General features: G+C 34.1%; 1 protein-coding gene across 1 annotated transcript in view; it reads right to left on the reverse strand.

Annotated features, from left to right (window-relative positions):
• Positions 1-12879, reverse strand: part of PLA2G7 (phospholipase A2 group VII) — a 73928-nt gene that overhangs the window by 38864 nt on the left and 22185 nt on the right. The window contains exon 2 of the mRNA XM_051997096.1: positions 6753-6892. Within this exon, the coding sequence (XP_051853056.1) occupies positions 6753-6861 (109 nt within the window). The 5' untranslated portion in view covers positions 6862-6892. The remainder of the gene's footprint in view (positions 1-6752; positions 6893-12879) is intronic.

A 12879-nucleotide genomic window follows, 5' to 3' on the forward strand; every position in this document is an offset into this window, starting at 1 on the left:
CACTTGGTACATATATATTTAGTACTGATATTATTTCATTTTCTATGGTACCTTCTAATTGGTTTTGTTTTTACTTTGGGAATAGAATTGCTTTTTTCTTTACCTTAACATAACAGATTCTGTTCTAGCCCTTTATCTTTATTGCGTGTGTATCTCTCTGATTCAAGTGTGTTTCTTATAAACAACATACTTAAAATTCTGGTTTTTGATCCACTCTGTTATGCACTTCTGTTTTATGGGACAATTCAGCCAATTCACTTTCACAGTTAGATTGACTGTGTATTTCCCTCCATGCTATTTTTCCTCCTTTTGTCCTCTTTTTCCTTTCACCTTTTCTCTCCTCAACAATGTTTTGCTTCCATCTACCATCTCTACTGCTCTGCCCTCTCTTCTGTCACCTACACTTTAACTTAATCTCTACCCTTCTTACTTTCTTGTCAAGAAAGATATTTTTCTACAGTCAATTGATTGTGTGTGTGTGTGTGTGTGTGTGTGTGTGTGTGTATACACACGTATATACATACATATATATCTATCTTTGGGTCAATATTGATGAAAGAAAGATTCAAACAATGCCCATTACCTATCCTCCCATATTTCCACTGTAAGAGGTTATTTGTGCCTCCTTGTGGGAATTAATTTATTCCATCTTACTTATATCTTCCTTCTGCTTCACTGTACTTCTCTTTTTTATCCTTTACTTATTCCCCCCTCAATTTACCTTATACCTGTACCCTCCAGCTATGTGTATTCCTTTTATTTTTATAGTAGTACTTTTTTTATTATTTTTATTTTGCTGAGGCAATTGAGGTTAAGTGACTTGCTCAGGGTTACAGAGTTAGGAGATGTTAAGTGTCTGAAACCAGATTTGAACTTGGGTCCTCCTGACTTCTGGGCTGGTGCTCTATCCACTGTGCCACCTAGCTGCCCCAGTAGTACAATTGTTAATCATTACAAGTATCATCTTTTTATGTAGGAATATAAACAGTTTAACTTCATTGACTCCCTTATGCTTTTTGTTCTTTTTACAACTGTTTATTCTTCTTTTGGGTTTTGATATTGAAGATCAACTTTTTTTGTTCAATTCTAGTATTCTCCTTATAAATAAAGCCTAAAATATTTTTATTTCATTGAATGACCATGTTTTTTCCTTTGAAGTATAATCCTCAATTTTGCTGAGTAGGTGATACTTGGTTGTAGTCCTAGCTCCTTCAGTTTCTAGAATATTGTGTTCTATTATCTCTGATCCTATAAATTGCAGCTGCTAAGAACTGTTTAATCCTAATTGAGTTTCCCTGATATTTGAATTGTTTGTTTCCAACCACTTGCTATACTGTTTCCTTGACATGATAATTCTAAAACTTGGCTATAATGTTTTTTAGAATGTTTATTTTGGAATACCTTTCCTGAGGTGATATGAGGGCAGTTTTCCTTGATAATTTCTTGAAAGATGCCGTCCAGTTTGTCATTTTGATTATCTCTTCCAATAGTCCAATAATTATGACATTGTTTCTCCTGGATCTGTTTTCCTGGTCAGTTGTTTTGCTCATGAAGGATGTTACATTTTCTTCCATTTTTTTCATTCTTTTGAATTTGTTTGATTGACTTCTTGATATCTCATAGAATCCCTTTGCCCAATTCTGACTTTTAAAGAGTTGTTTTTCCCATTCAGTTAGCATTTGAACTTCCTTTTCCACTTGCCCAGTTCTATGTTTTTAATTAATTGTATTCTTTTTTCTAAACTATTGGCTCTTTTTCATAATTCTCTTGCATTGTTCTCATTTATTTTCCCAATTTTCTTCTACCTTTCTTATATGATTTAAGTTCTTTTTTTCCCCAAGCTCTTTAATGAGTTCTCTCTGACTTGCAACCATTTCCCATTTATTTTACTTTATAAACTATTTGCTAGCAATGTTTCCAAATTATAGGACTTGCTCATCATCTTAAATTTTCTGTCTTAATGTTTTATTGCTTAATGTTTATTGCTTCACTGTATTCCTCTGTTCTTTCTTTAAAAAGAAGGCATAAAACCCAGCACAAAGGAATAATGAGGTTCCAGTTTCTGCTTGTTTTCAGGAGAAGATGAATGATGTTGGAATCTTATATGAAGAAAATGACAAAAAATTCTTTACCTTTGACCTATGGACACTAGATGGACATAGACCATTGCTAATCTTTTGATGCATTAATTTCCCAGACTGGGGAGCCCAGCAAGTCTGTTCTTGTTTATAAAGCATGTGAATTACCATAAAGCTGTAATCATTCAGAAGCACAAGTGGGCAGCTCCAAACACTCCATAGTATTTCTTGGAACCTTGGTTGAAGGCAGCATTCCAATAACTCTGGCACCTGAATCAGGTGTATTAGGAGACAATGTGTTGAAATTTATGAATCAGGGTTGGATGGGCCCACAGAGATAAGTTCTTATCCTATCGGCCTCAGGCAACTTTCTTTAACAACACAGAACCTTCTGTTGTGAAACCAGGAGCCTTTCTGCCTATGGATGTTTGGTCTGACCATTCCTAAAACTGTCTCTCCAGACACTCCCCTGCCTACTTCCTCATCCTTGCTCCCCAACACATCTCTTTCCCATCTCCATAGCAAAGTTGGTTGGTTGGTGTCCTTCATTCTTGAAGAAGACCAAAATGACACCACTATTTTAGAATCAAGTTAGCATGTCTGATTCTGAGCAATCAGACCAATACAAGCTCAGAATTCTCTGCCATGGGTTGGACACAAATAGTCCTTATGGACATTTGGAGAGACTTCTCTACCTTTGCACATTTCATGTTTCTTCTGAGCTAATTAAATTCTGTTTTGCTCATAGAGCACAGCCCTTTCTCTGGTGAGGGCACACCATGTGTCAATGTCTCCCATGTCATGGAATCAATTCTAAACTTCTTAATAGAGACCTTGAGAGTATTCTTGTACTGCTTTTTCTGACCACCTTGTTAGTGTTTTCCATGTGTGATTCTTCAAAAATAGTCTTTTTGGCAAATGTACATTTAGCATTTGAACAATGTGGCCAGTCCAACAGAGTCGCACTCTCTGAAATAGTTTAAATGCTTGGCAGTTAAGTTCAAGAAAGAACATCTAGACTGGCCCTGAAGTCAGAAGGAACTGAGTTCAAATCTATATTTTCAAATAGAAAAATATTCTATTTAATATAGCAAAGTAAAAATAAGCCAAATTGATTCCTATCTTTGGTGTCAAAGTTCCCCTTGAAAAGCAAAACTATCTCATATGTAAAGTATACTGGATTTGGCATCAGAGGATCCATAATCAAATCTCATCTTTTCTATCTATATATGACTTGAGGCAAATCACAACTTTTCTAGACTTTAGTTTCATTACCTATAAAATGAAAAGGATTGACCTTACTGACAACTTTAAATCTGTGACCCTGTGATTCACCCATTTAGTTACTTAAGTAAAAAAAATGTCACTATTCTAAACCCTAATTCCTCTAATCTTCCAAATGAGAACAGTCTTTTAAAATCCTTCTATATACAACAAGACCAATTAATAAATAATCATTAAGTATCTAAAATGTACCAGATACCATGCTAGATGCTGACAGTATAAATGCAATAAATGAAACAATCCTTTCTCACATGAAGATTACCTTCTAGCTGGAAAAGACAATAAGATCACTAATTGGTCCTCCTCCACATAACATAAAAAAAAATTTGGGTACAATGCAATAGAAGGCCAGAGAATACAGTAGGAGAAAAATGGAGAGGAAAAGCCTTTTAGGATATGCAATCCCAAATGACTTCTTTTCTATATACCTTTATCCTTTGTCCTATCCTACCACTAGACTGCCTCTTTAGAGGTTGGTTACTCCTTGATACAGTACAAAATTGAAGCTACCTCAGTGGATGGTAGCTTGGTTGTATTTCTCTGTGATTTCTTTTAGGATTGATGTTCCAGCATCTTTGGAGGAGGGAGCTTTCACTCCAGGAATTTATTGAATCAGAGGATTCAGAGATGAAAGGGCATTAAGAGACCATCTCTAGTTTAAAGATTCTTAATCTGAAGTTAACAGATTCAACCAATAAAATATTTCAGGTTTCCATGAAGTTGCATTGAGAAATTGCAACTTTATTTTAATGTTAAGTTTATAATACTAGGTGCCCCAAAAGTGCAGTCTTAAGCAATTTTAAGCTTAGAACAAGATATATAAGATATCCCAGAAGTCTTAATGAAATTTTAATACTTTGTATTTTATTATTATTTTTATTGACATCCTGTAGTTTATTTTATACATTTAAACACATTCTGCACAGGGGTCCATACATTTTACCAGACTACCAAGAGAATCTATAATCTAAAACTGATTCAATATAATCTCTCTAAGTTCTATCTTTTTTTTTTTTTTTTTTTTTTTTTTTTTTTTTGCTGAGGCAGTTGGGGATAAGTGACTTGCCCAGGGTCACACAGCTAGGAAGTGTTAAGTGTCTGAGACCAGATTTGAACTCAGGTCCTCCTGACTTTAGGGCTGGTGCTCTACCCACTGCACCACCTAGCTGCCCTTAAAAATTCTATTTTTAATGACCTGCCATGTAAAGAATATTGAGAAAGATATTTTAAAAGTAGTTCAGCAAACTATTTGGCAGTAGAAAAGCCCCTGGTCAAAGGACCTGGGCTTTATATCCTGCTTCTTATGTCATTAACTCTTCTGGGCTTCAGTTTTCTCATCTTAAAAAATGAGGGCATTGGACTTCAAAACCTCCAGTAAATGAAAATTTAGTAAGCACATCCCATGTGCCAAGAATTGTCCGATGCATTGACAATACTAATAGAAAGAAAAGAAAAATGAAATGGTTTCTTCTCTCAGAAATGACACTATAATGGGGACAGCCCATGCATACAGAAGATTTCAGTAGCAGATGGATAGAAAAGCTTAGAAGTGAGAAGGGAGATAGTAGCTGATCAAAGGACAAGGGCCAGGGGTCATTAACATACACTAGAAAGTCAGGTGCCAATGATCTATTTAGATCCATAGATTTAGAGATTATAATCAATTAAGTCAGAGAGTATATCCATATATACAACATCCATATAACATTTTGCATTCCTAGTTCCCCACCTCTGCAAAGAAAGAAGGAGATGTATGTTTCTCAATTCTTCCTCCAAACAATCCCTTCATTTTAAAAAATTAAAGCTTTTTATTTACAAAACATAAGCATGGGTCATTTGTCAACATTGGCTTTTGCAAAGCTTTCTGTTCCAAATTATTCCCTTCTTCCCCCCATTCCCTCCCCTAGCTGGAAGGTAATCCAATACATGTTAAATATGTTAAAATATATGTTAACTGTATAAATATGTATACATGTATTAGCTTTATCTTTCTGCACAAGAAAAATTGGATCAAGAAGGAAAAAAAAAACAAGAAAGAAAATAAAATGCAAGCAAACAACAACAGAGAGAGTGAAAATGCTGTTAGTCCACATCCAGCTCCCACAGTTCTCTCTACGTATATATGGCTGTCTTCAGCCCTAAACAACAGAAATTGAATCATCTCATTGTTGAAGAAAGCCACATCCATCAGAATTGATCATCATATAATCTTTTTATTGCCATGTATAAAGATCTCTTGGTTCTGCTCATTTCACTCAGCATCAGCTCATGTAAGTCTCTCCAGGCTTTTCTGAAATCATCCTGCTGATTGTTTCTTATAGAATAATAATATTCCATAACATTCATATACCATAACTTGTTCAGCCATGCCCTAACTGATGGGCATCTGTTCAATTTCCAGTTTCTGGTCACTACATAAAGGGCTGCCACAAACATTTTTGTACATGTGGGTCCCTTTCCCTCCTTTAAGATCTCTTTGGGAAATAAGCCCAATAGAAATACTGCTGGGTCAAAGGGTATGCACAGTTTGGCAATTTTTTGAGCATAGTTCCAAATTGTTCTCTGGAATGGTTGGATTCATTCACAGTTCCACCAACAATGTATCAGTGTCCCAGTTTTCCCACACCCCCTCCAACATTCATCATTATATTTTCCTGTCATCTTAGCCATCTGAGAGGTATGTTGTGGGATCTCAGCGTTGTCTTAATTTGCATTTCTCTGATCAATAGTGATTTTCATATGACTACAAATAGTTTCAATTTCTTCATCTGAAAATTGTCTATTCATTTCCTTTGACCATTTATCAATTGGAGAATGGCTTGAATTCTTATAAATTTCAGAATTCTCTATATATTTTAGAAATGAGGCCTTTATTAGAATCTTTGAATGTAAAAATGTTTTCCCAGTTTATTGCTTCCCTTCTAGTCTTGTCTACATTAGTTTTGTTTGTACAAAAACTTTTTAACTTAATATGATCAAAATTATCTAATTTGTGATCAATAATGATCTCTAGTTCTTATTTGGTCACAAATTCCTTCCTCCTCCACAGGTCTGAGAGGTAAACTATCCTATGTTCTTTTAATTTGTTTATAACATCATTCTTTTTGCCTAGATCATGAGCCCATTTTGACTTTATCTTGATATATGGTATTATGTGTGGGTCAATGCCTAGTTTCTGCCATACCAATTTCCAATTTTCTCAGCAGTTTTTTGTCAAATAGTGAATTCTTATTCCAAAAGCTGGGGTCTTTGGACAAACCCTTCATTTTAAAGAGTCAGAGGAAGCTGGGACCTTCAGAGCTCCAGTGAACTGCCCAAGATTATGAACACAGTTAAGTAATGTCTTCCAAATTGAGACTCATACTTGAGTCCTTGTCAGCCGCTTCTTACCTGTTGATTTTATATGGTTAATTGGATCTAGGTCTGGCCAGTCAAAAGGATGGACCTGCACCAAACATCCGCAGAGACAGATAATCACAGTCAGTTTGTATGGTGTCATCTTGGAGGCTCAGCAAATGTTTCAGCTTAACCTTTGTTAAAAATAATAACGAAAATTTAAAAATACATATGTGCAAAAGAACACGTAATAGATAAAAAGAGCTACTAATGACTTAGTTTTACTTATTAAAGGTAATAAAGACTTTAGGTGTTAAACTATACCAAAAAATCAATTATTTGGCTTTTCTTTTAGTAAATTTATTTTAAAAAATATAAGACAATAAAATAAGGTGGAAACAATATCTAATGCTCATCGTGGGATCAGGAATACTTCTTGTCTTTTTAGACAATTAAGTTTATATAGGATTTTGTATCTGTTTATAATTTGTGGAATATTCAAACTGGGGCACTATGAACTATATTGTAATGAAACTATTATAATGTGCATGCATTGCTTTTTTTTTTCTTTTTTAATCTGGGATCATTTCTGCCACAAAAGCTGTCCCCTGCTCCCTGAGATCTATTTAGTGGTTGCTGCTAAATGTTTAACAACTACCATTGTGTGGGGAAAATTGTACATAAGAGATGCACTTTTAATTTTAATCAGCTTTTTCTTGCTCAACATGACAAATATGGCCATATTGATCAGTATAATGAATATGTTTGGAAGAATACATTTTTAACCTACACTGGATTACTTGCTGTGTGTAGGGAAGTGGGAAGGGAAGAGGAAAGGAGAAAAATTTGGAACACAAGGTTTTGCAGAGGTGAGTGTTGAAAACTATCTTTGCATGTATTTGGGAAAGACTATTAAAATAATTTTAATCAGCATTAATAACATTTTATCCATCACTACATTTAATCCAGACAATCTTATTGTATTATCACTTAGTTACTTCCAATTCTTCATGACTCCATTTGAAGTTTTCCTGGCAAGAATATTAGAAAAGTTTGTCATTTCCTTCTTTAGATGATTTTACAAATGACCATCTGAGGCAAACATGGTTAAGTGATTTGCTCAGGGGCACACAGTTAGTTAGGGTGTGAGGCCAAATTTGAAGTCAGGTCCTCCAGATCTGCAAGGCCAGCATTCTATTCATTTAACTGTTTCTCTACCAGGGATCCTCAAACTATAGCCTGCGGGCCAGATGCAGTAGCTGAGGACATTTATCCCCCTCACCCAGGGCTATGAAATTTCTTTTTTTAAAGACCCATAAAACAAAGTTTTTGTTTTTACTATAATCTGGCCCTCCAACAGTCTGAGGGACAGTGAACTGGCCCCCTATTTAAAAAGTTTGAGGACCCCTGGGGAGGAATATCCAGCCAGTGGGCCATTTGAGACAATTGCAGGAGATGATGAGTTGAAAGCTAGGCACAAAAACATGACAACGAATTCCATAAGTTGATAATTCTGTATGTCACATGAATGATGTTATAAATACCCACATGGCTCTTGCAGAAAAAAGGTTTCCCACCCCTGCTCTAGACAATCTACCAAACAATAAATCAAATCCTGACTTGAAGCATTTGCTATCAAGCTGGCTCTAGCATACTCTTGGAGCATCAAAATGGCACTGGGCGATAGGAAGGAAGAGTGATGATGATGATGCTCAGAATCAATATCACAAGAATTTAAATGACCACATTTCTGACTTCCAACAGACAAAAACTACTAAAAAAGGAGATCTAATACGATATTCCTTATTGTTCTGTTGGTTCTATCGCTAAGAACATTTCAAAGAATAATATTCATTCTCAAAATAAACCGTCCTGTTGATGCAGGGAGGAAATTTCCTCTTTCTTATGAATTTTATAATGATTTTTACAATCCTATCTTTAAAAAAAGCTTCATTGATGTAGTTTGTTGTTGTTGTTTTGTTTTTTTTTTTTTTACAGTGGAGTCATTTCCCCATATAACCCCATCCCCTTTTGAACAAAGAAGAACATTTTTGCAAAACCAAGCAATCTACCACATGTCAGTCTATTCAACTTTGAGAATGCAGATATATTACATTCTCTGTACTTTTAAAATCAAAATTGTTCACTACTTCATAATTTGTTCCTAGAGTTAGGAAGATCTGAGTTGAAATCTGGCCCCACACACTTATTAACTGTGAGTCTGGGTAAATCACTTTATTTCCCTTGACTCCATTTCATCAACTAAAATGGGGATAATAATAGCACTTACCTCCCAGGGTTTTTGTGGAAATCAAAAGACATAGCATTTCTAAAATGCTTAGCACATTGCCTAGTATATAGTAGGCACTTAATAAATGCTTGTTCCCTTCCCTTTAACAGTATGTGTAATTTTAGATAAGCCACTTGATTTTTCTGGGAGTTAGTTTCTTGTTGATAATTGATATTGTACAGATATGACTGTTCAGTATAGTATCATCTATTTAAAAATATTGTTCTTAAATTTGAGTGCTTAGAAATTAAAATTGAATTTTATATTAAAAACTGGCATCATTATCCTTTTATTAGCAATACAGATGTCAGCCCCTGAAAGTTTTCTTGTATAGAATTTTTGTCTATATTTCCCATAAAGCCATTTAGAAGATTTATCTAATTTTGTACAGAGGTCTTTTTCTTGATTTTACTTTGAAGGTATGGACTATCTATATATTTTCAATCTTAGTACTTGACCAGCTCATATCTTTTTTTCAATGACATCTTTTCTAATACTAAAACATTAGTATTAGTATAAAATCTTTATTGATTTTATGTAAGACTTTGTAAAATACTTTGCATACATTCTTCTTATTTCATAATCCTTCCTATGCAAAAGCTGGCTACTATACATCTTCTTCCTTGGGTTACTTGTAATTTTGAATCTTTTAAGAAAATGATTATTCCATGAGTCAGTCTTAATGGCGATCCTGAGGTGTTTTGGTGTCAAATTAAAATTAAAAAGTAGACTTCTATAGCATTAAGCAATTTAAGGATAATGAAAGCACTATGAAATTTTGCAAATGTGACTCAGCTTGACTGCCTTATAAATATATTTTAAAATAATTTGATAGAATACCTATTTAGCTACATCATACTTTGGTAATATATTTTTTATCTATTTTATTTTTTCTATTGTGGATGGTCAGACCAAAGAGATGCAGTGTATTTGACTGATTCTGTGAATTTCAACAACATTCATGTTGCTCCACGTAGGCAGTGGCCTATTTAGCTTATATTAGGATTTAGATATTTAAAGAGGCACTGTTGTGCCACTGTGCGTTTACATCCCTGAGGAGGCATTTGGTAGTATCATTAGTTCAAGGACATATACAAATTCGGAGCATTTGGAGAACCTTGTTACCAGTAAGGATTATAGAATCATAGATTTAGAGTTAGGGAAGATATTAGAACCTCTCTAGTTCAACCTCTTTATTTTACATACACTTGCCCAGGATCCTATTGCTAATAAGGATCTGAGGTGTTATCAGAAACCAGGTGTTCTTTATGCTAAGTCCAACACTCAGTTTATTGTATCATGCTAAGTAGATCCTTTTATATGGGCAATGTGGCTGACATTTTCCTAGTCACAGGTGACTTGTGCCTTCCCATTTTACACTGCAATTGATAGCAAAACTTAGCAAAATTTATTTTCATGGCTACATTTATTATTGAATCTGTTACAGCTTTAATGTAGATATGGGAAATGTCTTTTGAGGAGCAGGAATAAGTAGAAGGATTTTTTTCAGGAGTCTACAGTTGCATTTTGATTTATCAGATGAACATTTTTTTAAAAAAATCATTAATAGACTCTAATACCTTTGACTTGACTGTATAATCATTAAAGGCAAAGCATAATTATGTTCTCTTGCTTTCATCAAGGATATCCTCAATGCTTAAAGCACTTAGCACAGTACCTGGCACAAAGTAGACATTTAATAAAGGCTTTTTGATTTGAAAAATGCTATTACAAATCATTATAAAATTTAAAATCATGAAACCAACCAAACATCAAGAATAAGGAATAAAATTTTTGTAATAAAAAAGAATACAGAATGAAAATTAACTTATAGAATAAGGAGCAAACACTACATTACATCCATGAAATTTGACAGGTTAAAACAAGCAATTAAAGAAAACATTGTTTATTGGTTATTTCCAAATGTTTGCTATTACAAATAAAGGACTGCTTATGTAGTGTTCAATGACTTTTCTTCTTGGCACCAAAGGACATGGCCAACCTTATTTGTCAACTTAAATCAATTTTTAAAATCGATTTATTTTAATAAATTTAAAAAATCAATTATTTAGGAACACTAAAGCATCCAAAGGAGTGACATACATTGGCATCAGAAAAAAAGAGGAATGATTGCTACAATCTTCCATAAATCTTTTTCTTTACATTCAGTATTCTCTGGGGCCATGTCAAAGCTAGTTATTTGAAATTATCTCAGAGATAATATTATCACAAAAGTCAATACAGAAATGTAGAGAATATTCATGCCATTTCACTCCATCTTTCTGTGAGTTCTGTAGCTCTAGAATTTGTTTTGAGTCATTATTCAAAGGTGTTTGGAGGAGTTTGGGGGAGAGCTCAACAAGAGTCCATACCTTCACTCTAACATCTTGGCTCAACTCATTGATCCCTTTTCTTGGAACCTTTACCACATTGCCAGAACTTGAATGTGGTTAGCATAACAAGCAACACCTTTAGGTGCCTATTATTTAGGATACAATGAGGTATCCAAGAAGGGTCTTAATTTGTTCAACTTCTTCATCTTTGTGAAATATGAACATTGATCATTTCTTAATATTTCTTCTACCTCTAAAATGCTCTCACCTTTGAAAATAATGATGGGAGGATTTGGAAGTATTAAACTTGTGACAGTTTTTTTTTTCCATCCAGGAAATCAGGAGTAGTGACTAACACAAAGAGTAAGTGTTTGAGGCCAGGTTTACCATTGTTGTATTATTTTTAATAGTAGACTTTAACTTTCCATGCTCTATTCAAGAATCTCAGTGCTCTAAAGACTAGACCCTCACCAGCTAATCCATAACAATAATGGCAAAGAAAACAATTGCAATTATCATTTATATGATGCTTTAAGATTTGCAAAGTGCTTTACAAATATTATCTCATTTGATCTTCACAACAATCCTATTTATTATCCCTGTTTTGCAAATGAGGAAATTGAGGCAGACAGTGATTATGTGATTTTTTTCAGGGTTACGCAGCTACTAAGTGTCCTAAACTGAACTGAGGTCTTCCTTCTCTCAGGTTCAGCACTCTAACCACCTAGCTTACAATGAAATTTTGATTATATCTCTTGACTTAACCAGATTTCTTTGTCCTCACACTTCACTTTTAGATTCTTCACTTTTCATTAGTTCAGTTGTGTCCAAATCTTCATGACCTCCATAAACCAGAGCATGCTAGGTCCTTCTATCTTCTATTATCTCTTGAAGTCATTGCAAATTCATATTCATTTTCCCATTGTATTATCTATTTCATCCTCTGCCATCCCTTTTTCCTTTTTCCTTCAGTCTTTCCAAATATTAGGGACTTTTCCATTGAATCCCATCTTCTCATCTTGTGACCAAAATATTTAAGCTTCATTTTGACTTTTCATTAAATAGCATGAATTAATTTATTTAAACATGGACTGATTAGAATTAATCTCCTTTAACATAATTCAAAAGTGTAGATTCTGTGGTGCTCACTTTTAGGAGAAAGAGATCACACACAAACACACTCACACCAGGAATTTAGTTTAAAATATAATAGCAAACATCCTGACCATTTTAGCAATTCAGCTCAATTTCCTAATTCTCTACCTGCAACATTAAGTAGTGAGAATTGAAGTTCTAAGGAATGATCTTCAATCTTTAAATCTGCAATTATATTTACTTTGATCAACTTAGAACAGGAAAGTGAATTCACATTTTTTGAAACCATTTTTCCCCAGCAAATAGGCATGAAGTAGAAAAAAAAAGTGCTTTGATTTTTTTGGTCAATATCCAATTAATTGAATTAGCTACATTCCCCATTTCTAAATCATTTCATTTAAAAAGAATTTGGAGCTGAAGAAAGGAATAGTTCTGACTTATAGCTGAACCAAGAAACTTTGTC

Source organism: Antechinus flavipes, chromosome 4 (genome assembly GCF_016432865.1).
Source record: "Antechinus flavipes isolate AdamAnt ecotype Samford, QLD, Australia chromosome 4, AdamAnt_v2, whole genome shotgun sequence".
In the NCBI taxonomy this organism is placed as follows: Eukaryota; Metazoa; Chordata; class Mammalia; order Dasyuromorphia; family Dasyuridae; genus Antechinus; species Antechinus flavipes.